General features: G+C 37.3%; 1 protein-coding gene across 5 annotated transcripts in view; it reads left to right on the forward strand.

Moving 5' to 3' along the window:
• The window catches only part of UBE3A (ubiquitin protein ligase E3A), a 54,899-nt gene that overhangs the window by 12,082 nt on the left and 17,318 nt on the right, over positions 1–25,499 (forward strand). For 3 of the 5 annotated variants that reach the window (XM_067294297.1, XM_067294330.1, XM_067294304.1), the window contains exons 3-7: positions 3,625–3,772; positions 4,362–4,480; positions 7,960–8,004; positions 19,075–19,385; positions 23,710–24,962. In XM_067294297.1, the coding sequence (XP_067150398.1) occupies positions 4,461–4,480; positions 7,960–8,004; positions 19,075–19,385; positions 23,710–24,962 (1,629 nt within the window). In that variant the 5' untranslated portion in view covers positions 3,625–3,772; positions 4,362–4,460. Of the gene's footprint in view, positions 1–3,624; positions 3,773–4,361; positions 4,481–4,901; positions 4,968–7,959; positions 8,005–19,074; positions 19,386–23,709; positions 24,963–25,499 lie in introns of all 5 variants that reach the window. The other 2 variants (XM_067294314.1, XM_067294323.1) reach the window with 2 other exon arrangements.

The raw sequence follows: 25,499 nt of genomic DNA on the forward strand, positions 1-25,499 counted from the left end.
TTACCAAGCAGCGAATTTTTTTTTTTTCCTTACAGATGCCTTTTTTATTTATTTTTTGCAGTTTCACTAGGACTTATATCATCAGGTTTTATTAGTGGCTGTTTTATTTTTTTTTTTTGAGATCACTGATAATTTGACCTATTAGTTTTCCAAAGAAAACCTCTGGAATCTTGTCATGTCTTTGCAGGCTTTCTGTGTTGGGAACATCATGGAGGCAATAAAAGCAATTGATACTTCAAATCTTGTCAAAAATTACAGGTCTTGAGCATACCTATTAATTTCTTTGGTAACCCCCAGTTAAAATTAAACTTAGGGATTTGGTGAATATTCTACAATTTCCTATAGGATACTTGGTGGTATTAATCTCAAGATATACAAGGCCAGCTTTCCTACTAGTAGGGAACCCTTTTGAAGGAGTGAGCTAGCTAGGGTAGTTCTGAGGGTACCTCTTACCATACAGAAGATGACTGTCCTTTCCATCATGCTACTCAAAGCCATTCTGGAAATGTATCGAACTGGAGAAGGGCAATTACTTCATCATTCTTGGGGGGTCCAGAGGGATTCTTCAGCAAACATACAAAAACTGTCTTTAGAGGTATCATCTTGAGAGAGAGAGCTATTTTTAATCAAATCAAATTGCAGCACTGGAAGGTAAGGACATGGTACTTTTTTGTACCAGGTGGATCAACCCCTTTTGCTTTAGATCATCTGTCAGAAAAATTGTTTTCAGAGATTACTTGGTGGAAAAACTTAAGTTCTTAAAAATGCCACTTCTTGGGGCATCCATTCTTCCATCCGTCAATAAGAAGCCATAGCTTATTTTCAAAAACTGTCCCTCCACTCAAGGATTTTTCTGGACCTTGGATACTGAGTGTCAGCTGCCAGATAGCTGCACTGTCACCAAAAATGAACACCTGTGCATCAAACAACATAAGGACAGTAACAAGTGTTAGAAATCCATGTAACTGACAACTTTCAGTCAAAACTGATTTGTAGCTGGATTTTTTTTTCTTTATTTTTGACTGATGAAAAATATATACTGTGTTCTCCATGGTGTGGCTTTGGATTCTGTACCTTGACACTGACAGGGGTGGGTCTTCTTGGTACATGTTTGGGTTTTAGTTGTTTTAGGTCAGTTTCCTGTTCTTTTCAGTGCCCTTTTCCAGGATGTTATTCTATCTGTCAGCCTAGTTTCCCTTTCCTGGTCAAGCAGTGTCCTTTGACTTTTTCTCTGCCTTGTTCAGATCCAGCAGTCAAAATGTCTTTCTTTCAAACAGGAGTTTCCTAATAAGGGATCTTTGGCAGTCTCCTTCCCCGCTTACCCCTTGTTTCAACATGCTGATGTCTTTTGGCACACAGTATTCTTCTGATCGGTAAATGAGTAAGGTTTTAGAAAAATGACTTTTTATCTGTGCAAGGGAAGCCCTGCCTATCATGTTCTGTCCCACAGGACTTGCAACAAGGATAGGTGGGAAAGGTAGAATGAGAGGGATGTAGAAGGGAAGATGATTCATTAAGGTTTCTTGCTCTCAGGGCACCTGTGTTCTTAGAATGTACCAGGAGATTTTAGACCTCAATACAGTAAATCCAGTTTTAAGATTTATTGCAACAGATCAAAAATGGTGAAGCTGCATGATTCAATGCTCTGATCCACTATAAATTCAATCTACAGATACAAATTTCATTACAAAATTTTGATGGGTTAACTTCAGCTTGGTAAGATTCATGCTAGTTCAGATACTGTCTGTTTTCAGGCAGCTGGCGTAAATTCCATGTTGGGTGGTCTGCTAAGTCTGACTAATGCAGTTGGGTCCGTGTCAGGCCTTGGCACAAACTTGTCTTGGCAGTGACTGTGAAGCCGTCACCTCAAAGCGTATTCTTTAACATTCCAAAATCTGGTGGTTTTTGAATCCAGTACCACCACTTTGTGTTTCTTCATTGTGGGCAATCTCCATGATTTCTTTCCTCATGCATGAAATAGCATAAGGAAAAACATGTTTTACTAAGGTTGCTGTCAGCCTGTTCTAACATGCTTCCAGTTGAATTGAAGACTGTTCTAGCTAACACTTTTCTTCATGGCCTCGGTGGTATAGGACACAATCTTGCTAGGGAATGACCAGTTCAGTGCACACTACCTGGTACTTAAAGCAGTCAGAATGTAGGTTTCCCAACAGTCAATGAGGCATTAGAGATTACACCACTGTCCTCTTTGACCAGTGCACTAAAAGTTAGGCAAAGAGCTAAAAGAGGCTTTAATTTCTCAGTGCGTTTTTATAGAGGCATCAATTCTTCAGAAAGCAGCAAGAAATAAAGTTTGACTTAAGAGAAGAAGCACTGCCTCAGAATAGGCATCTGTTTCTTTAAAGCCAACAGTTTACATGATAGTGGACATTGCTTATGGCATTCTGATTGTTCAGGATATGACAATGTTATAAGTTTTGTTTTGTTTTAACCTTAGGTTTGCATCAGCGTCTTACTTAGTTTTTGCTATTTGCTTCTGTATACAGCTGATGGTCAGTAAACATAATTTTGAAGATCTTAACCGTGTCTGTCATTTGATTTTGACATATGAGGAATATTTCCCATTGGCTCATATCCCTTGTACTGTGTTCCTAGCAGTGACTCAGTTAAACTTTGACACTTTAAACCTGTAAAACATAGTTACTAGAGAACCTCTGTTTTCTTTCAAAGAGGTTTTCAGCAGCCTGCTTCCCTCTTTTTGTTTCCTTAAATCAGCTGTACCTGTGTCTAGATGGGAACTCAAATATTACTAAGGTTAAAATAATTGAATGACATTTTCTTCCCTCAAGGAGTGTACCTAATAAAACTAATAATTATTATTCCAAAACTAATAGAAGTATCATTCCACCTTAGCGATGCAGAGCTTTTGTAGCAGAATGGCAAAATGTAGCAGATTGGCAAAAGTCAGTAAGTTTTTTAGAAAACTTTGGAGAATTGTAGACCCTGCTCGCTTTTCAGTGATTTCTGATCTCTGAGTTAATGGATACAAATTAGCATTGAGAATGCTTGATTGCTCATCAAAACTAAGACCTTTCTGAAAAGACTCTTGTGACATGTTGGACTGAAACACAAAAGTTTGGTTGCTGGAATATTTGGAACTGTAGGATGTGTTTACTTAGTATTTGCTCCAGATCAGTATGACTGCAGGTGTTACAGATAGCTGTGTGTTGGCCCTCTGTAGCTCATTAGCCTTTGTATACCTTGGTCTATGTGGGTACTGCTACCTGACAAGCTACTAATTGTAGGTCTTCATCACTGTTTCATCCAAGCCACAGAAATAAAATTCTTAGATATTGTACAGAGCTCTGTATTCATAGCTACTAGGTGTTTAGAGAAAGTTTTTTTGTTTTACTAAATACATTATTAATATTTCAATTTAATTTAAACTTTGTATCAGCAGAAGGTGAATAATGCTGGTTTTGATCTGACTCCATCACAGGACTTGCTCTTTAAAGTCTTTATCCAGTCCACCTGGAGCTTGGGTGGGAGAGAGAATGGGGTGGTATTGAGTGTTAAGGGTTATGTTTGCAAGCATTTTATCAATTAACTTTAGTTTAGAGTAGATAATAGCAATAGGTAAGAGACTAACTGGTTCCTTTTCAGCCATGGAAGTAATCAGCTGGGGTGGTCCCAGGGCGCTCTGGGCACGAGTATTGCTGAGTGATCCATTGGCTGCCACCTGCGTGACAAAGTAAAGGACCAACCCTTCAATTTATACCGGTGGAGCCAGATCACGGGAAACAATTGACAGGTAACATATACTTTTGAAAATGTAAGGGAGAGGAGAAAGACTGTGATGTAAATGGAGCAAATATTCCAAAAGATTGGCCAAAGATAGCAAAGTTTGCTCCTGTGGAACTTTTACATATATTTAGCTTATTTAATTTTTAGGGGAGGCATACAGCCGAGCTTAAGTTATATGTTGCTCCCCTTCAAACACAAAATCTAATTAGGAACCGTTGTTAACTGAGTTGTAACAAAGTTTATCAAATCATATTGTAGTTAGAACTCATAGTTCATGTTTATACACATTTCCAAATCTTTGGATGCTCACTGTCTTAATGTCAGATGCTTTCCTCTGGTCCAGGAGACTTTTTTTTTTCTTCCCCCTCCCTGGGAGAGACTAAAATTAAGCTCAAGTTCACCAGTCGTGCACTGTAGTGAGTTATGCTAGAAGTCATAGAATGCCATTCAAAAATGAACAAACTTTTGTGTAATAAACCTTAATTTTGCAAATAAGCTAAATCTTAGTGTTGATATTTTTTCCTCTGTTTTTATTCAGTGAACTGGCTGAAAATAATTTGTAAGGACTTTTAACTAAATTATTTTTAATTATTTAGAGTTGTTAAGCTTATGCTTAGCCCAGCGTGAGACAGGACTGGTGTGACAACTTGTTTTTAATCCGTGACTCAAAATTGTGATCACCCTGATGTCACCGAATGGCCACAGCTTGTAAAAGGTAAGCATAAAGCATATCGTGTTAGTTCTGAGGTTATTTTTTAGTATAATATTTAAAAATACATAATTTGTATGACTTGAAGTTAATTCTATAAACAGAATTAAGTTATATTGTTTAGTTAAGATAAGTCAGCTGGCAAAGTTGACTTACTATTTGCTTAGAGTGATTTCAGTGCTCACTTAGCTTTGCTCTGCTTGCTTTTTAAAAATCTGAGCACCCTGCTGCTGCATAGTATCCCTCTCAGAGCCAAACCATCACTTAAGAGTATCTGATGACTCTTACTGTGGTGCTACAATTTTGTATGAAATGTTTAAGATACTTATTTAAGCAGTGTGTTCAATTTTGTTTTAAAGTAATTTGCCCACAAGGCTTGATGATGTTAAAATTTGTAGACTTGCATACCTTTACTTTTCTCTCCTAGGGAGTTACAGTGGAGGTAAAAGGAGTGGCTTGCAGAATGGAGAAGTTGCTCCCTGTGTTGTTGGAAGTGAGCCACCATTTGAATTTGCTAGCTCATACTGCAGTATTCAGATTAGTTGGTGTCTCGTGACCAGTTTCTACGATCTAAATCGAAGCTGAAATTTGTAAGAGCATTTGCTCTGAGATTTTTCTCTGAACAGAACTCGTTTCAAACTTTAAGCATGATGAAAGAATGTCTAGCCATACTATGTAATTGTTTTCTTGGTACTGTTGCCTGCTTAGAGGAACAACAAGGTATCTTGTTTGTAAACAACTGAATATTAAAGAATAAATAGCTTCTCAACAAACAAGTACAATGCCTATAAATAGACTGATCTTCTATGGTGTTTTAATGAGTATTGAAAGCTCCTTTTTTTTTTTGGTGCTTACATCATCATTTGAAACCTTTTAAAACACAGTTAATGAGTGGATTCATATTTCTGTAGCTCGTATTTATAGTGGTTTTGCTCATGTTATAGAAAACAATACGCTAAAGGAATCTGAGCCCTTGTTTTGTATATCCACTTATCTGGGAGGTCCAAACCTGTTTTCACACAGTTAGGTTTTATTTATTCTGAACTTCCCTGAAAATGTAAGGTCTTCTCATATCTTTCTTGGTTGTCTTGCAGAAGAAACTTTTCTGCAGCATAGCATGTACTGAACTTCGTTGTTCGTTCAAGCCCAGATAAAACATATGTAAACTATAGGGATAGAAAAAGATCTTGGATATGCTAATAGTTATATAGACATATCTGTGCTGCAGATTATCAGAAACATTTTTTGCATGCTAAGTTTAGATGCTGATCTGCTCTTTTAATTCTGTTTTTCATATTGCTGTGTTTTTAAAGGCTGTTATTCCACTGGTATTTTTGTAGCAACTTAAAGTGCTACTTTTATCCAGAGTTTCATTGTGTTGCATTTTCATTGACCAAAACAAAGCAGATAATGACTGCCTTAGACCTTCCAAGCTGGCTCTGTGCTGTTTTGTAATTCATGGATTCGACTAGAGAAGCTAGCCAGTATGAATATAAACACTCATCTTTCCACCACTCCTCAGGTTGTGTGGTTTCTAGCACTTATATGCCTGGGCAGATAATTAGAAAAATAAGTGAGGTTCTTTTCTCTCTCTTAAGTATTTAGTGACTTGCTTCAGTCACTGGAGCTGAAGGGAAATTAAGCTTGATTTGTTTTGGTATTGACCATTTTTTTTGGCAGTGCCTGTTTCATCACTTCTGAACTTTAATGAGTAAGGGAAACATCATTGGGAAGGGATAAATAGAGATGATATTTTAAAATTGGGCAGTTTTCTGGTTTTTTTTTCAGTTAGTGGGTGCTTGCATTTTAAGCATCAGTATAAATTTAGGAGAATAGTAAGTTCAGAATTCTGTCTCTTGCAAAAGTTGAATTCTCTAACTTAGTGAAATATAAACAAATAACTTCCTGCACCATCCATCACTGCATAGTACCCAGTTAGCCTAGGAATTCTAAGTTGTCTGCCAGAAGTGCCTTCTAGGCATCGGTTCTGTTGACGTAATGCAGACAGTTTGGTAAAATACAGAAAATAGCCAAGATCTGGTATACCAGTAAAGGAACTTAGATTTTAAGTAGAAAATTTTGAAAACATTCCAACCTTTACTAGCAGGGACCAGATAGTAAGAGAATTTGAATCAACATAATGAAACATAGGAATAGAGGCAGTATTTCAGGATATAGGTGTAAACTTTCCAATAACATTCAAAACAGTGTAGGTAGATATGTAGTAAATCTAAAAACTATATAGAAATTACAGTAAACAAAGACTTCCCTAGTTAAGCAGGCTTTGCCATAGCTTTACCATGCTAACCAAAGTCCTCTAACAAACTCACATGAAACCTGCAGAGTGAGTTCTCTTTGTAGATATTAGCTCACTTCTGTTTGAGAAAACTCTGTCATGAAAGGCATTTTTGTTTGTGTAAGCCACAGAGTTTTTACTGTTATGGCTGTGCTATATTTTCACTCCTCAAACAATCAGTATCCAGCATAGTAGTTCTGGCCAACTGTAGCAAAGTCTATACAAAGTAAAAGTTGCATAAGGATCTTTAGGATATGATTTCAAGGCAGTTTAAAGTGATTGAAGTCAAAACTGCTGCACTGCTACTGCCCTGTCTCCTGGTTCTGGACTCTGATCTGACTAAAAACTCCTGGGTGGGGGGAAGTCCAGAGTAAAGGAAAAAATTAATCAGTCAGAAAAATAAATGTTGACTCCCAGAACCAGTGCCACAGAAGGAAGATGACAGGAATAAGGAGGAGCTGAACAACTGTAATTTAGCCTGGTTAAGTTAATATGGAACTTCATGCTCTAATTTACTCTGTAAATTAAATCAAAAGGGGTAAGCAAGCTGTGCACAGCTGCTGCTCAGAAATACCAGGCAATTAATACCTTTCTGAATACTAGGGGCCAACCTGTTGGCTGGAATGAGGAAACAGAAAATTGTCTGTGGTTCTGCTCTCTCCCATTAACTGCTCTGTGAGATTATCCTATGTCCATAAATTAGAATAATGAAAGAAATACCTGGAATCTGTTTTGAGATTCTGTTGAGATCTGCTTCTGAGCTGCTTCTTCACAGAGTCCAACTGTGCAAAGAATCTCTGTTTTTAACAGTTGATCACTGATAAACTTTGACATACCTTATGATTACAGAAATGGTTATGAAGAAGTAGCCCAGAACTGGTGCACTGTCCAAACTGAATATGGAAGTACTGCTAGCAGAAATCTCTTGATATAGCTGTTGTCATGTAAGCTGTGGGAAAACGCAGTCCTTATTAGAAAAATTTGGCTTAATCCTATTCTCAGGTTTTCTGTTATAAAATGCACTTTCTAGAGTTTTGTCAAACAAGTTAAATATGTAAATGCATGAAAGCTAATGCTTTTAGTGGCAATGTAAATAAATGTATTATCACTTTCCCATTTTCCTAACTCTTCATATTTTAATGACTTATCAAACCTTAAGCACTGTTTGTTATTTTATCTGTATTTGCAGATCACCAGGAGAACCTCACTCTGAAAGCATTGAAACTAGCCGAATGTAAGTAAATGAATGGATGAGTTTGTTATATCTTTAAAAATATTCTGAACACATGTAACAATTATTCTTACACCTGGCTGGGAGCAGGGGAGAAACAGAAAACTAAAGTAGAACTCTGAAATAGCTTGTGAAATTTCCTTATAAAACTTCAAATTAGTATTTTGCTATAGAAAAAAGTAATTTTAAGTCTCTGTGTAGAAACTTTCTCTGCAATAATTTGGGGGGTTTGGTTTTTGGATTTTTTAATTTTTTTTAATGGGAAAGAGGTTGAAGGGAAAGTTCAGAGGTCTAATGTGAACCAGTAGATGGTAGCATAATACAGTGTCTGAAATCTACAGGCCTATATTCAGACTTGACAATAAGAATGTAATTTCTACCTGCTATTCACTAACACATTGCGTGGGCTTAAAGACAGTTCAGTACTAAGGTGCAGTACCTGCTAGTATCTATCATGGATTGCTGAACTAAGAAAAAAGTCTGACTTGATTTGGCAAATCCGTGTATTAGGTACTTTTAGATGCAGAAAATTATCTTCCTTTCACTAAGCAGTATTCATCTAGCTTCTTGCTAGCAGTTCTGAGCTTTGCTGGGATCTTCATCAGCCTAAAAGTCAAGGTTAACTTGAAGCAAGATTGTGTTCGGCAAAAATGTTTGTTTCCATTTCAAATTGAAAAGGGTTTGGGGGGAATGAGGGGACTGTTTTAAAGTAAAATAAAAAGTTATTTGGAGTTTTCTTCTGTTAGTTAGCAAACACAGATTCTTTTCTAGCTGTTTGAACCATCCTCTCCTGGAATTCAAATAGGGAAACCACAAACATCGGAACTTCTCTTCTAAGCCAGGAAAGCAAAATAATAAAGGGAGTGTAGCCCAGTGGTTAGGGTACTGTGCTAGGCTTCAAAAAATCTGGGTTCATTTCTCTTCTACCACAAACAACTTCTGCAACCTTAAACAAATTAGTCATCTCTTCCCCACCCTCCCCTAAGTGGTCTAGCATTTTACACATTGTGAGCTGGATGCCAGTTTTAGGGTGTTTTGCAGGCTAGGGACATGGTGTGAAGTGCTCAAGGACTTCTCTGCTGTAACTGCCCAAATTGAAGGGACAAAGTTGAGGTGAGCCCCTCAGCATTGGACTGCATACCTATCCTTAAAAGTAAAAAGGAAACAAGGAGCACTTTCCCCATGTATTTTGGGCCATTCACAGCAGTGAAGTCTCCTCTTGCACTAAGAGGAGCAATTCCTCTGGGAAGGAGAGTTTGCTCTACCTCTCCTTTCCCATCTGTTACGGTAGTGCTGTCCAGCTGCTGGGGGGGAATGTTCTACTCCTTAAATATAAACCTGAAAGAAATGAAAATCTGTAGTAGCAAGGTTTTGTATGTGCAAGATTTTTTGAGGGTGCAGAATGGTCATCAGAATTGTTCTGATTATGCAGACTCCTGTTATTTGTCTAAAATAGATGCCAGCCAGTCAAGCTGTAGGGATCCACATATATAGTAGCAGTTATACTCAAATACTGAGTATCAATGTATGTTATAATTGCAGAAACAGAGTTTTTAATACTGTATCTTAAAATAATGTGTGCATCACCAACTGCAGAGAATTTCTGCAATCTTGCTACATAGTTGCTCTTACCACATAAGATGGGATGACATGCTTGGTAACAGAGTTTGACCTACAAACCTACTGTACACCTAGAATAGCTATGTTGTTTAGATGCCAATAATGCATTAGTAAATGCAGGGACTTATGCAAGTTCTTGTTAACTGCACAAAAAATGTATAAGTTGGTTTGCTCTGGTTGGCTAACATTTGGTTCTTTGTTTTGCATAGCAAAGCTTTGTATTAGAAGCATAGTTACATGTGTTTCACATGTATTAATTAAAAGCAAAAAAATATACTGACTCTTTCAGACTCTGCAGCAAATTCTTCCATGGGTAAGAGTCTTACTTATCCCAAACTCTTCAAATTCTAGCTTTATGCCTGATTAGCATCTTGGTGTTAGCTCAGAGTTAAGACCTTTTTTTTTCTTAGAATTCATTCATGTCTTTTTTTTTTTCCTCGAGATCAGTGCCTTCACCTGTCTGCTTCTGTCACAAGTCTGCAATAACTTCCAGCTTCGATTAGTGTTACTTTCTTAAAATCTGTTTAGAGCTAAATTGCAGTTTTTCATTGCTTACTTTAACAATAACTTGAATCTTCTTACCAATTCATGCATCTTCACTCTGTTACATATTGCCACATATCAAGGCCAGGGTGTTGATATTCTGATATGATGCGGGTTTTCTGTGAATTCAACTTTTCTTCTTTCTGGTTTTGAGGATGGGATGCTTTACAACTTTGACATTTCTGCTCTTTTTAAGTCTTTGAACCTCCTTCTAAAGTGTTGTTACAGTTGCATTTGACACACAGTTGTCTCACACTGGAGTAGGTTCAATATTTGCTCTATTTCCCTTGAAAGATGGCAAAGGAAAAATTCTCCAGCAGCTTCCAAATAATGTGCCAGAAAAACAAATTATGGCCATTGCAAATACATACAGTGACTGTATAGGTATTAGTGTTTCATCATGCCTGCTTTCAGTTGCCACCTTGGTGCTTCCTGGACATAGGGCACCTTAAACTATTTTTCTCATAGCCAGAAACATGAGCATAGCCTTGAACATGAGCCAGCAATGCGCCACTGTAGCAAAGAAGGCCAATGGTATCCTGGGCTGCATAAGGCAGAGTGTTGCCAGCAGGTCAAGGGAGGTGATCTTTCCCCTCTACTCAGCCCTGGTGAGGCCACACCTGGAAAGTGCTGTGTCCAGGTCTGGGCTCCCCATTATAAGACAGACATGAACATACTGGAGCGACTCCAGTGAAGAGCCACAAAGATAATTAAGGGACTGGAGCATCTCTCACAGGAAGAGAGGCTGAGAGAGCTGAGACTGTTCAGTCTGGAGAAGAGAAGGCTCAGGGGGATCTCATCAATGCATGTAAGTATCTGATAGGAGAGTGTCAAGAAAATGGGGCCAGACACTTCTCAGTGGTGCCCAGTGACAGGACAAAAGGCGATGGGCACAAACACAGGAAGTTCCACCTGAACATAGGAAAACATTTCACCGCTGTGAGGGTGGTTGAACACTGGAACAGGTTGCCTAGAGAGGTTGCGGAGTCTCAGTCCTTGGAGTTATTCAGAGCCAAACTAGACATGGTCCTGAGCAATGTGCTCTAGCTGACCCTGCTTGAGCAGGGGGGTTGGAGCAGATGATCTCCAGAGGTCCCTTCCAACAACTATTCTGTGATTCTGTAAAAACACTGGTAGATTTGCATGGTGAAGCCCTGGGACATCATGTTCATGGCCTCTCTATTAAACCTTGCCACATGTAGAGATTTTGGGGTGGGGGGGCATGTGCTGCTTATTGCCATTCTTGGAAAGAAAAGTTGTAAGAGGTATCTCTCTGCACACCTGGAGCCTTGCACGGTGTTATATCATGCTCTGTGTAGGATGAATTTAACAATGCCTTCACAGAGCCTCTTCCAATGCATCATTTAGCCAGGCAGTGATGCCCTTGAGGACTCTTCATCAGTTAGTAAGACTGTGTATCTGCTCTACTCCAGAATTATTAGTGTCTTAAATTTGGCAACTACTTCAATTACACTAACAGTGTCTGTTTTATCTTTCTTTCCAAGAGCAAAAGTGCAATAAGATGAGGTGAGCTATTTCTGTAACAATTTGAAAGAACAGGAATTCAAGATTTTGCTGTGAAGTTTTTGTGGGGAAAAAGATGCATTTTATATTTTAAAAAAATGGAAAAATGTAACTGAACCAACTGTTTTACAGACCTTGGTTCCCACAGGGTTTGGAGAATACTGTAATTTTACCAGCTAAAAACAAACAAACAGCTTAAGGTAGGAATAATTCTCTCTGAAACTGTTCAATCCACAGATACTAGACTCTTCTTAAACTGGAAACTAGGGTGCTTAACATCTTCTGACCCCATGTTATTTACACTCAGGGTTTCTGCATGACCGTGGTCATGCTTCTAGGACAGTGTCATAAGGCATGAAGGCATAGCAGAAGAGTGTAACCATGGAAACCTGACTTAAAAAAAAAAAAATCTGGAGTCAGCATTTAGGTTTCTTTTCTGCAGGTCTTTCTTACATGTTGCAATGGTCAGTCCTCTTCATATATCAACTTTTTTTTCTCTTGAATAGTGTCTCCCCTCTATCATGCTTTTTACTGGGACACTCTGGTTGTCCAGAAGTAGACAGAGTTGATGTCTCCAGGTTACTATTGTGATATCCTTAATGATAACACTGCAGTGACACATCAGTCTCCTTTCTTGGTAGAGCTGCTGATCAGAATGCAGTGTATAAGTATTCATGCTTGACAAATTTAAGCTTGTTCAGTACATGGAGTTTAGTTTCTGTAATTGTTCTTGCTTGAGTGTTAGGACTTGTTTTAACCTAGGGAAAAAACATGGAAGGTAGTATACAATATGTATTTTGCATAATACTTAATTAAAATATCATAGTTTGTTTTGTCCTGGATATATGACAGTCGGACTGAATGGTTCCAGCAAGTATGTGAAGTTACTGGGAAAGTGTCGTTCCATTTCTTTCCAGTTAGACACAGTTGGTATAGCATTATTGTGGCCTCACAGCTAGTACAGAGTATTAGAGTTTAGGACTCCTTACTTAGTAATTTTAAAACAAAATTTGGAGAACTGTTGAATATTTTGTGCGTTTTTTTTTTTACCAAGTAGTCATAATTATTCTTTGGAAGTTTAACAGCTGATTGAGGGTTTTTTCTTTAAAATATTAACATTAATAAATGTATTCAAACTGAATAAGAAATTGTAAGTTTATAGTTAATCCTAAGCTTATTACTAAGTTTATTCCAGCAGTAATTCAAGTTACTTTGTATTTTTTTTCTTAAGAGCATAAATTTATTTATTAAGGCTACCTTTCTCCCTGCCTCTTTAGAAGGCACTGAGTCTATGAACATGAGTATAGCCTCTTAAAACATGGTACAGTATCGTAATATGCCTACATTCCTTGCCATCTATATTTGTGGACTTCTTACAGTAACTAATAACTTAAATTTCCCCAAAACTAGTTATTTAATGCCTTCAGGTCTGTAATATCTTGCAAAAAAAAAAAAAAAAAAATCAAGCATTCTTCCTGAAATTGCTTGGTTTGAAAAATCAGGATAATCAGTATGCTGCTCATCTCAATTTATTGGTTAACTGATTGTTGGAGGCATTGCATAGGTGACAGGGCACTGCATGCTTCTTACAAAGGACAAATAAATATGATACTAGTTGGTCCATGGAACCATGTTTGCGCCGTAGAGTCCTAGCTCTAACAACAGGAAGAGAAAAGGGCAGTAATGAAGGGTGCATGTCCCAAATAGGACTGTATCAAGGTAATTTAGTCTGTGGGACAAGACTGAGTTATATGTTGACCATGTTCTTGACCCCCTGCCCCTCTAGCTCTCTTTCTTTATTGCTACGTAAAGCTGGGGCAGCTCTTCTGTTACGTGTTTGCAGGTGGCCCTTCTTGAGGAAGTGCCCTATCTACCTTTGTCAGCGTGCGGTGTTCTCAAGGGCAGAGTGGATCTAGAATACGCAAGGAGGGGGGAGGTCCCTTGGGCAAAGCCCCTACGGTCCCAGAGGGTCACGCTTCAGCCCCCAGCCGTGGGAATGCACTGCACAGGAAGGAACGAGGTCTGGAGAACGCTAATTCCGTGCCCCAGTGCGTTTGTGCACGTAGGCTAGCTGGGATCCCTGTGGGCTGAGGCAGGCAAAAGGTGCTCTAAGATCCCTGGAAGCGAGGGGCAGGGCTTGGCTCCAGCGCCGGGTGGAACATTTGGCAATTCCGTGTGCAGGCCACTTCAAAAGGGTATGTGTGGGCAGGGCCTTTACTGGAAACTTCTCCAGTGCTGCCATTATTACGCTAACTAAACAGAAGAAGGAAACCAACATGCAAAGGTTGAAACTGAAACTCTCAAAAAGCAGTATTTAGAGTCACAAAGATGTCCATTCATAACCCACATTTCGGGCTTTTGACTGTTTTTGATCTGCCGGTCGTTTTATTTCCTCAAGTATGGTATAATTGTTGCAACTGTGTAAGTCGCTTTATGTTCTTGTCTGTTAAGGCATATACTGAAAGTTGTTTTGCTATTAGTACTTTAAAAAAAAAAAAGTTCTTTTTTCCTATCCAAAAGACGAACATCGATTTTCCTCTAGTTTCCATAAGCATTACTGTTTTTCATTTGTTTGGGATATTCCAGTAGTATGTTTGTTGTCTTTTTTTTGCCTTAAGAAAGGAAACAGCTTATGAACATTTTGGCACTTCTGAATTTCAAATGGTTTTGTTAAAACAGGCCATTGTAAATTATTTGTTTGTTAATATTGGACATCTCAGAGCAGTATGAGGCTTCTGTGTAGAAATCATATAAAAGTTTTCCCAAGTATGTGTCCCAGGTAGAAACTGTTTGGAAACATCTTATTTAATGCTTCATTTAATGTTGATATTTCTAGACAGCTATGAATCCTTCATACTATTTCTAAAATTTAGGTAAATTTAAAGCTAGAATGATGCTTTTATACAGATATTTTTAACTTCAGATAAGATTGAAAACTTGTATGAAAATTCTTTCTTTTGTAGTTTAAATGTAATGGACTATGTACTTCAGATTTTTCTAAAATTCCTTAAATGTTTAAATTTCTCATTTTCTCTGTTGCACAATAGCATTTGCTTTATGTAGTATTTCTGTATATTTAATTTAAGATATTTGAGAAATGCAAGTTATGTGCTGTTGCATAGCAACTTTTGAATTGCTAGATAAAACAAATTCAGCACATTCAATTTCTTAGCTTGCGTATATGTTTTAGATATCCAAAAGTTACTTTACAACTCAATACACTTTTGCACAGATAAAAGGAAAGGTAGAGGCTCAGTGTTGCACACTTCTAGTGATACTCCACAGTTTTGGCAGCATTGCAATTACAAATGCAAAGTAATTACAGTTGGCTTTCTCTTGCTTAAGAACAATTAAAATGCCTAAAGGCATCCTTATTTTATTCTTAAGTACTACAAAAGTAGTTCAGCTAATACTTTTTGTAGAAAAGGTGCATGTGAATTTGTTGAACTTTGGGGAAGGAGCAACATGTATGTTTTAGGCTCCTCTTCCCCCCCCCCCCCCCCCACTAAAGTAGGGAGTCTTGCCTGTGGAGGTTATAGAAAGCCCTCTGTGTGGGGAGTTGTCCCTATGGCAATCCGTGAAGCCTTTGCAACTGTGACCATGCCAGTACAGTTTCATACTCAGATATGCAACAACAGTGTGCGCCTTTGCAAACATGTATGTAATTAAGTCACTGCAGTCCTAGCCACATTGCAAGATGTCTGTGTGCTAATATGTAGGAAACTCATCGTTGAATTCAAGTGACTAGTTATTCTTCACTGGATCCTGTGTAGACACTTGGAGTGAGTTGTAGACTTCACTGTACAGCATGTGCTAAGAACAGAGGTGCTTTTGCATTACCTCACTCAATGGATGAGTGCCTAAAGCTAAGAACATAGATTTTCTGTGTTGTAGAGGAATGCACCACAAAAGAAATAGTTCTGTCCTCTGGAGATACCTTCTACATTCTCTTAAAAATATAGGAAGCTTAGGCTCTTGGCTTAGTCATGCGAGCAATGTGCCTTAACACTGGACAGTAGAGGTACTCCCTCAAATACCTAAATGGGGATGTGGTATGGAATATCTTACCGTTCTGTAAACTCGCATGTTAGCTTACTCCACACTGCATTCTCCTGAAATGCTTTGGTGGACTAACTCCACTAAGGGCAGCCATTATGGAGGACTCAGTAAAGTCTATTCTACCTTTTTAGGTATCTACCTTATTTACCTAGATAACTTGCCTGAGGTCATGTGAAAAGTCTGTAGAATAGCCAGAAAACAAACTTCTAAGACTATGGTTAATATAGCAAATTGTATTGTTTGTTTCCATAGTTGATTTGGGGGAAAAAAAAACTAATTTTCAGTTAGACCTTCATTCTCTAATAAAATTTCACAGAACTTAAATTAGTGAGTCTTCGGCCATGTGTCAAAATAAAGACACTTGTTACAAGCAATATTACTGTAGGCACAGAAGAGTTTAAGAGCAGTAATTGACAGTTAAAGTGAATCTGTAAGTAGATCTACAACAGGCTGCTAGAAATGCACTAGCTCAGTTGTGGTGGTGGTAGCAGACGGTTTTTGTTTTTTTTTTTTTTTCTTTCCTGTATTTGCAAGTACAGTGATTTTTGTGATATGGGAGTCTATTTAAAAAAAAAAAAATCTCACTTACGCAAAACTTGTTTTTATAATTCTTTCTACATAAAGATCCAGAATCAATGTGAGATTCATAGTGGTTCTGCCATAGCTTTTATAACATGTTTTAAAACTTAATTTTCATTAATGCCTGAACTGTGCTTCTCCTTGTTCCATCATGGTGTATATGGAAGCAAAAGACACAAGTCCCTTAGAAGTTAACTGTTAGAGATAGTGACAGCTCTAAGCTTAGCTTTGACCACTAGCATTTCGAATATGATCCGACTTGTCATGGAGTGTTATTTAATATGGTATGCATTATCAAAATAGTGTTTGTGCACTGAAATTACTATATTGAAACCAGATTTGACATAAACTAGAAAGGTGTGCATGCCTCTTTAACAGTTTCTCCAGCTTGAAAACTGGTAAGCTCTTCTCTGTGTTTAGGGAATCGGTCACTTTACACCATATATTTAATCTAAATAACAACTTCAGCTGCTTTAAGAAATTTATTTTTAGGATAGTTATGAGAAATAATCCATATAACATTCATAGGTATATTGCACAGATCATTAAAAACAAGATTATAGTAAAGATCTTGAGACTTGCATTTAGACTGCAGTAGAGAGAGAAAGTGGAAGGAAAATGTGATGAGGAAGGATAAGGTTAAAATGATTATGCGAGTATGAAATAACTGACACTTTGTATGCGCTGGGGAAAATGTCACTGACCAGGATGAGAGAAATTAAAGGAACAGTAAGCCTGGAGCTGAGCTGGAAGGACCTTTCATGGAGATATTAAAGTAATGCATAGATTGCAAGAAGAGCAAACAAGGAGCATGTTGGTGAGACCTGTGGCCATAGCTCAGGTGTAGAAATTCATTATTAATGAAAAAAAATAGTTTAACTTGATATACTTCTCTGCTTACAAATGATAATATTTCACACTTTAAATCTGAGGTCTAGAATGATTGAAAGAATGATTACAGCATGAAATCTTGGCTTTCCAGAAATAGGTGTCTGTGAAATCATGTACTTGTATTTATACTGTATGAAAGTAATTCTGTTTTTCTAAACTTGGTTCTAAAAGCTGAAGTATGACAGAGATCAAGATCAAAAAATACATATATACATATTTCTTAGAGCGAGGCAGGTTTTCCTAAGTCTGCATTTAAAAATTGGATAGGCTAGAACTTTGTTTCCTTGTATCAGAATACAGCTGTTCCCTGTTTGTGCAGTATTTGTTTTGATTATTTGATATTGTTGGTGCTGCTTTGTTTTTCATTGTCTTCCAACTCAGACTAGAGGTTTCAGGGATATTTTTCTCTTCTGTTTTATCTTGGAGCTCACTAGGGCATTTGGAAAATCGTGTAGACATTGAGGAAATAGTTTTCTTTGTATGAAATATTTTCTTTCTTCTCTAGGATCATGAGATCTTGAGGGGTGAAAGAGAAGGAGCAAAGGTGTTATTGCTGAATAATACACCCCTCAACAGAGTTACTTTCAGAACTTGAGGACACTTTCTCTTTTCAAGCAGCTGCATTGAAACTCTGATACTTAACCAGCCCATATTAACAGCTAGTTGCAGCAAGTGCTGAGTAGTTCCAGTGGGTCTGGTACTTCAATTATTTCTTCACATAACCTGTATGTGCATCAACTTCTGAAAAAGGCAACTTTAAGTTAATTATCATAACATCCGATGAAAAATCTTGTTTCCTATGTTTTTAATCTAAAATTGAGTATAAAGGGTAGGTGTTACACCTAATCAAAATGTTAATAATGTTGTTTCATAGTTGATATTTTCCATTAATAACTAGTTTTCATAAATGAAACGAAGGCTTTCAGGTTTCTTTTCAAAACATGATGAAATGCAATGCTCTTGGTGCTGCATGAGGCTTTGTTCTGTCCTAATTACCTTCAGCTTTCAGCTAAATTCTTTAACATTTGCATGGTTCTTTAAAGGTCTATGGCTTTATTAATTGCCCAGCTAGATTTTTTGTTTGTTTATATATAGTACTGAGCACATTGAATTGCTTGGAGATACAGTTGTAATTTTTGAAAATATGTATGTCATATATAATTGTGGGAGAGAGGGGAGGATTTGGCAAATCTGTTTAAGAGAACCATATACCTTATTACGGTGAGGCGAGATTATTCAGCCTTGAGGTTATCCTAATCGTGGTTTTGTCAGTAGTGCAATTAAGCAAGGAACTTTCTTTTTTTTCTGTCTTGATTAAATAACTAAATAAGTATCACATAACCTAGGCCATCTGAAATCTTGCAATTTTCCTCCTAGTGTACTAGTGATAGTTTTGCTAGAAACATGCCTGGATCGTTTTTATTCCATGCGTCTTCCCACTGTCCGTGGCAACTGTACCTCAGTACTATACATCAAAGACTCCATTACCTGTACAGGATCCAGTTCTGTTTTACTTTCAGCCTTGCTTTGCATCTAAATCACTCTTTTTCAACGACAATTGAGGTTGTTCGGAACTGAACAAGATTGTGTCTGGTGTAATGTAAAGTGAATACTGCACACAAACAGGCTTTACCTTTCATTTACTTATGACCCACAAATTAAATTGTGTGTTAAATATACTTTCATTTGTCAAGATGAGAATCCTGCATTTAAAAAATTTCCTGATGTGTCCCGTCTGATTCAGAAATCTTGTGTTTCAGTGCCTGACTAATCTCTGCCTTGCTGATGCTTTTGAATGAGCTTTGTATGTAAAAGCCCTACTAATCCTTATACTTACTCTTTGAATGTTTGCTACAGGAAGCGAGCAGCTGCAAAGCATCTAATAGAGCGCTACTACCACCAGTTAACTGAGGGCTGTGGAAATGAAGCCTGCACGAATGAATTTTGTGCTTCCTGTCCAACTTTTCTCCGTATGGATAACAATGCAGCAGCCATTAAGGCCCTCGAGCTTTATAAGATTAATGCAAAACTCTGTGATCCTCATCCCTCCAAGAAAGGAACGAGCTCAGCTTACCTAGAAAACAATTCCAAAGGTGCCCATAACAATTCCTGCACTGACAGAAAAATGAACAAGAAGGAAATGCAAGGCCCAAGAGATGACTTTAAAGGTAAGATACTATTCTAGAATCTTCATAAAATAGAATACATTTAATATGCAGAACTATAAGCCTTTATATTTCAGTGTGGTGATGTTTTGCTGACATCTTAAGTACAATACAATATTTGGCCTGTAAATATTTGATTGCAAATTCTGAAAGATGGCTCAGTTAATGCTGAACACTACTTCCTAGTCTTGATCTTTACCACATCTGTGTTAACATATGTATGCATTTGTTGCCTTCTGAGAGTACTGTTTTTGCAAATATGTAGGTTTTTAAAAATCCTGTTGTATGTCTGCTTCAGTTTTGTTAATCTGCCTTGTTTCATAACTCCTGTGTAGTTAATGAGTTATAAAAGTTATACTTTGCTTGACTAATTCCAGTTTCTGTGTTAAGAAACATAACAGTTGAAGGAAATACGATGCCGTGGATGGTAGGCTTGGATAGTAGATTTGGGGGAGGGGGGGAGAGCAGAAATAGGGCTAAAAAACAAAACAAAATTGGAAACTCAGTCCAGTAGGCTTGTGTTGGACTATCCCCTCCTTTAGCACCTGCCCTTCTTGTGCCAGTACTAGACTGAGCTCTTAGTGTAAAAGTTGCATTTTACCAAATGGTGAGCCTTCTGATTATGACCGCTAAAATAATTATTTACAAATAAAGTTGTTTGAGGAAGCACTAGAGAGAAAGAGACTGTTATATAAGCTGATACCTTGATTGTTGACTAAAAACGTGCCTTTGGAGAGGTCTTTAAAAATGCATCTAACCAAGCTAAAACATGTTTAAACTAAGTAATTTGTAAGCTAATGGCAGGATGGATGGAGAGAAATAAGGTTCTGTCCGTGTCTCTTCAGACTTCTGTTTAGTTTATTAAACCTTACTTTCTAGGACAGTAAATACATACTGCAAGGATAATGTTGGTTGTGACCAAAATCTGTGGTGCAAACAAATCCCAAGCCAGTTGAACTTAAAGCCATTAACCTTTTGAACAAAAATTTTTTGAGGTACTGTTGCAATAAATAAGCACAAGTTCAAATTCATTGTTTCATCCAAGAAAGATGAAACCATTTTCAGAAAAGAATAAAAAGGCTTACAGAATCAGCAATAAAACATAGCTCTGTTTGCGTTGTGCGAGAACTAAGAGGCTGCAGTCAATACTGGCATCAGTTTGTTCTTTACGTGATGCAAAAGACAGACTTTCCCCCAATTGTTTATGATCTAAGTAAGTGGGAGGGGAAAAGGGATCTAGTGTAATGTTAGTCTGGCAAGAGACACATTAGGTCTCTGTTTTGGGATAAATGTTTGTCTCTTAAATTTTTGTGTGTTTTTAATGGAGGTGTGTGTATGTATAGGATTTTCTCCCCCATCCTACCATCGTCTCTCCTCAAGATAGATATCTAACAGTCTTTTTGATCTATCTCCAGAGATTGTCTGTTATCTAAAGCAGTGACTCAGACTTCATCTGTTGCAGAATCACAAGTATTGACCTGTCTTTGTAGCTGAATGGACAGAGAGCATTAATGTGTTCTTAAAGCTCATCTGAGATTCTTAGTTACCTTTGGAATCAGATTATATCTAAGGAATCTGACACACTAAAATTCTTTCATGATCCTTCTGCAACCACAGTTGCTGGGAAAACTGCAGTCAAATTTAAGAAAGCCAAGGAAAAGGGTATGCAGCTTGCTTTTGTGTTTGACATAGAATGGAAGTTTTAAATAACTTGAAAGAAATGCCCTTCAGAGAAAATTACTTAAATTACTCCTATAGTGTTAAGCCCTAAAACTATTACCTGTTAAGAATAATGTATCTGGAGACTCTTGTCAGTATCTCAGTAACATTTCTTAGATAACAGTCCAAAAAGAAGAAGAAGAACACAAAAAATTACAAATATGTAAAAAGCATGGGTTAGAAATTTAATTTTATATCTATTGCCAATTCAAAAATCAGTATCATAATTGGTTGGTAAAGCTCTTTTCAACTCTTATCACTTAAACACTTAAAGCGGGAACAGAAAGGTCAGTGGACATGCAATGAGCAGACATACATGACAAAGCTTCCATAAAAGATAATGAGAAGATAATTAATAACTTTGTTAATTAGAGTGTTGTTGACAATTTATAGATCATACACAACCTTTTTTCTTTCTCCCCCAAGTGTGTGATTTAAAAAAAAAAAAAAAAAGTTGAAAGGTCTCTCTTTGGATCTTGGATCACTGATAAAGCTTGATTTCATGCACAGATTTGTCATGGAATATCACAACAAGGTTTGAGAGATCGTCTGTGTTTACTTTGGTGGATCACTTAGTTGTAATAGAAAGGGTGAGAAGGGAAAAAAGTGTAAAAGCTCATGAATTCGGACGTCAGCCAATAATTGACTTGAGTTAGAAGGAAACTTCATTTGTTTGGTTTGTTCTCCAGTTGATCAGTACCTGATACAGCTGTAGTGAGTACTGATCATGGTTAGAACATAAAAATGGAGAGGACCATTATGGCAGGTCAATTAGAGCATGGTCACAAGATATGACTTAAAACTGGCATGAAACTGCAAATTAAATACTGTTTTAACAGGAAACAGCACATGCTTTGTGCCTTAAACACTAGAACTGTAAAAGAATGACAGGGGAATTCCTGTTGAAAGTATGGGAATTTGAAATGTGTTATGTCAGTAATAAATTTACAATTTAATGGTAATTATTATGCTATGAATAATCTTTGTGCCCTGGGGCCAATGAACTTGTGGCTGTGATCATCATTTTGAGGAGTTGTGGCATAGAACAGTATCTGTATCAACTGTTAAATTTCTTTTAGACCAGTTTGCTACTTGCACATGCACTGCAGCAAATAAAAACGGTAGATGTACTAAGCTTGAATTACTTCATAATATTTTCAGTGCTATTGCTTTTTCTTTTTTTTTTTAGCATGACAGATCTTAGTTTAGAAGCATTTTCACTGTTTTCATACTGATGAGAAGTTCATCCCAACAGCATGACACAAACTTAATCTTTTCTATGTTATATGTACTCTAAGAATGTTAGTTGCTCTGCAAAAATCAGTAGATTGTCTGTCTGTCTTTGCACCATTTAGTTTGTATTTTTAACCTAATGACTGCTTGGAGCGAATGTTAGTGTAGGCAATCTCATTTTAAAGTATTTTAACATATACTGTCTTTACCATTAAAACAGTATGCTTACTACTTTCCCAGAGGTGGTTGTACTAGTGTTGTCTAGGGATACAGTTCTGTGGTGTGTGTTTTCAAAGCTGTAGAGAAACTATTGAACAGATTCAGTTCTAGTTCTAAGTAAAGCGTGGGTCTAGAAGAATTTGAATATTTACACTTAGAACATGCTTTCAAGATTCTGAAAAATATACTTGGTAACAATCCTACTGATTCTACTGGTAGTACTGGTAGTAAAACATAAACCTGATGTGAAAGCGTTTGTGGGTCCCAGTTAAGGATTAGCATAGAAAGCTGTAAATGATGCTTTCTCCTCCTCTTTTCTAAAGAGAAAGGAAGATAAAATTAACAAACGGGCCAACAAATGAGTTATTTCACATTGGTAAAATGAGACAGATATTTGGAATCCATCCAAATGATGTCTGTAAACCAGCTTATTGGTTTAAATAGCATGTTGATGAGCATACTTAAATTGTTCACCTCAGTGAGGCCTCGTGTACAGAGAAATAATCCACATGCCCAACTGTGTGTGGAATTTGGAAGGTAGCATAAATTTCTGAGCATGTGTTGTGTTTTTTGGAATGACTTCTGAGCAGCAATTTAGTATGAAAACTGTTGCAGAAAGCATTAAAAACAGGAATAAAAAAGAATCTTATCCTCCAATTAATACAGAACAAAAATTACTGAATCTTTTCTTCAAGATCTGTTGGGGGAAAGAGCACTGATTTCATAAGCATGTGGACAGAAGAGGTTGATACAATTTAGTTAGGGTATAATTTAATGACTTGTGCATTAACTGTACAGATTTACCAGAAGCATTGGTGCTCTGTTGCACAGTTTTATTCATGAAGTCTTTTAAAGTTTAAACATCTTATTGTTTTAGTTGCTCTTGTTTAGGCAATGCAATACTATTAATCAGCTGAAAAACAGTTTTACTAGTGCAGCTGGTTCTCCAGTCATTGACATCCATGAATAAAATGTTAGACTAAACTATAATGAATGAAATCATGAATCTTCATATTAATGAAATTATGAAGTATATCTATCTTGAATTTATCAAGCACTGACATTGTCTCTTTCCAAAGTGTGTTAATAATGATGTCAAATGCAGATTCCTGGTTAGAGCAAGTTAGAAATGTGATTTTTCTTTTTAATTTTATAGATGTGACTTTTCTAACAGAAGACAAGATCTATGAAATTCTTGAACTATGTCGAGAGAAAGAGGATTATTCCCCTTTAATCAGAGTGATTGGGAGAGTATTTTCTAGTGCTGAAGCATTGGTACAGAGTTTCCGAAAAGCCAAGCAGCACACCAAGGAAGAGCTCAAGTCTCTTCAAGGAAAGGATGAAGATAAAGACGAAGATGAAAAGGAAAAAGCTGCCTGTTCGGCTGCTGCTATGGAAGAAGATTCAGGCGCATCATCATCATCATCAAGAATAGGTGATAACACACAGGGAGATAACAACCTCCAAAAACTAGGCCCTGATGAAGTGTCTGTAGATATTGAAGCAGTCAGGCGGGTCTATGATAGATTACTTTCTAATGAAAAAATAGAAACTGCCTTTTTAAATGCACTTGTGTACTTGTCACCTAATGTGGAATGTGACTTGACTTATCATAATGTGTACTCTCGGGATCCTAACTATCTGAATTTGTTTATTATTGTTATGGAGAACGGCAATCTTCATAGCCCAGAATATCTGGAAATGGCTCTGCCGTTGTTTTGCAAGGCAATGAGCAAGCTACCCCTTGCAGCTCAAGCAAAACTGGTCAGATTGTGGTCTAAGTACAGAGCAGACCAAATTCGGAGAATGATGGAGACATTTCAGCAGCTTATTACTTACAAAGTCATAAGCAATGAGTTCAATAGTCGTAACCTAGTGAATGATGATGATGCTGTTGTTGCTGCTTCAAAGTGCTTGAAAATGGTTTACTATGCAAATGTAGTAGGAGGGGATGTGGATACAGATCACAATGAAGAGGAAGATGAAGAACCCATCCCAGAATCCAGTGAACTAACTCTTCAAGAACTGTTGGGTGAGGAAAGAAGAAATAAAAAAGGGCCTCGAGTAGACCCACTGGAAACTGAACTTGGTGTTAAAACTATAGATTGCAGAAAACCACTTATCCCTTTTGAAGAATTTATTAATGAACCACTGAATGATGTTCTAGAAATGGACAAAGATTACACTTTCTTCAAAGTAGAAACAGAAAATAAGTTCTCTTTTATGACATGTCCCTTCATATTGAATGCTGTTACCAAGAACCTGGGATTGTATTATGACAACAGAATCCGGATGTACAGTGAACGACGCATAACTGTGCTTTACAGCTTAGTTCAAGGACAGCAGCTCAACCCATATTTGCGACTTAAAGTGAGACGTGATCACATCATAGATGATGCACTTGTCCGGGTAAGTCATACAGCAACATAGAACTTAAGTGTGTTGGTTTTGGCTAGTGCAAACGACACAGCCTTTGACTAACTGAACAAGACTGGTTGGGAATGCAGTGTTTCATGTATTAGATATCCTCTAGAGAGGACAACTTCTGTATCAGTACCTTGTTTTCTTTGACTGTCCTGGATCATCTTCTGATAGTGGGGGGGGGGGGGGGGGGGGGGCAGGTTTCAAATGGAAGTTTGAATTAAAGCCTTTCAGTTGTGTTCTTTCTTGTGGACTTCAGAACTTCCAGATATAAAAGTCTGTAGAGTAACTACTGCATAAGTAGAACTTCTTATTTTTCCAAGTGTTGTTGCAATTCTGTGTAAATAACGTTATGACTGAGAATGAGGAAGTAAGACCTATCAGTACCTGAGAACTGACAGCAGCCTGTCTCTAAATATGCTGGCTTCTTAAAGTAAAACTTAAAATAAAAGCAGTTTGTTGATACTTTTTTTTTTTGAAGACAGGATACAAACTATGAAAAATATTTGACATTAAATTCTTTTC

This window comes from Apteryx mantelli, chromosome 1, assembly GCF_036417845.1.
Source record: "Apteryx mantelli isolate bAptMan1 chromosome 1, bAptMan1.hap1, whole genome shotgun sequence".
Classification (NCBI taxonomy): Eukaryota; Metazoa; Chordata; class Aves; order Apterygiformes; family Apterygidae; genus Apteryx; species Apteryx mantelli.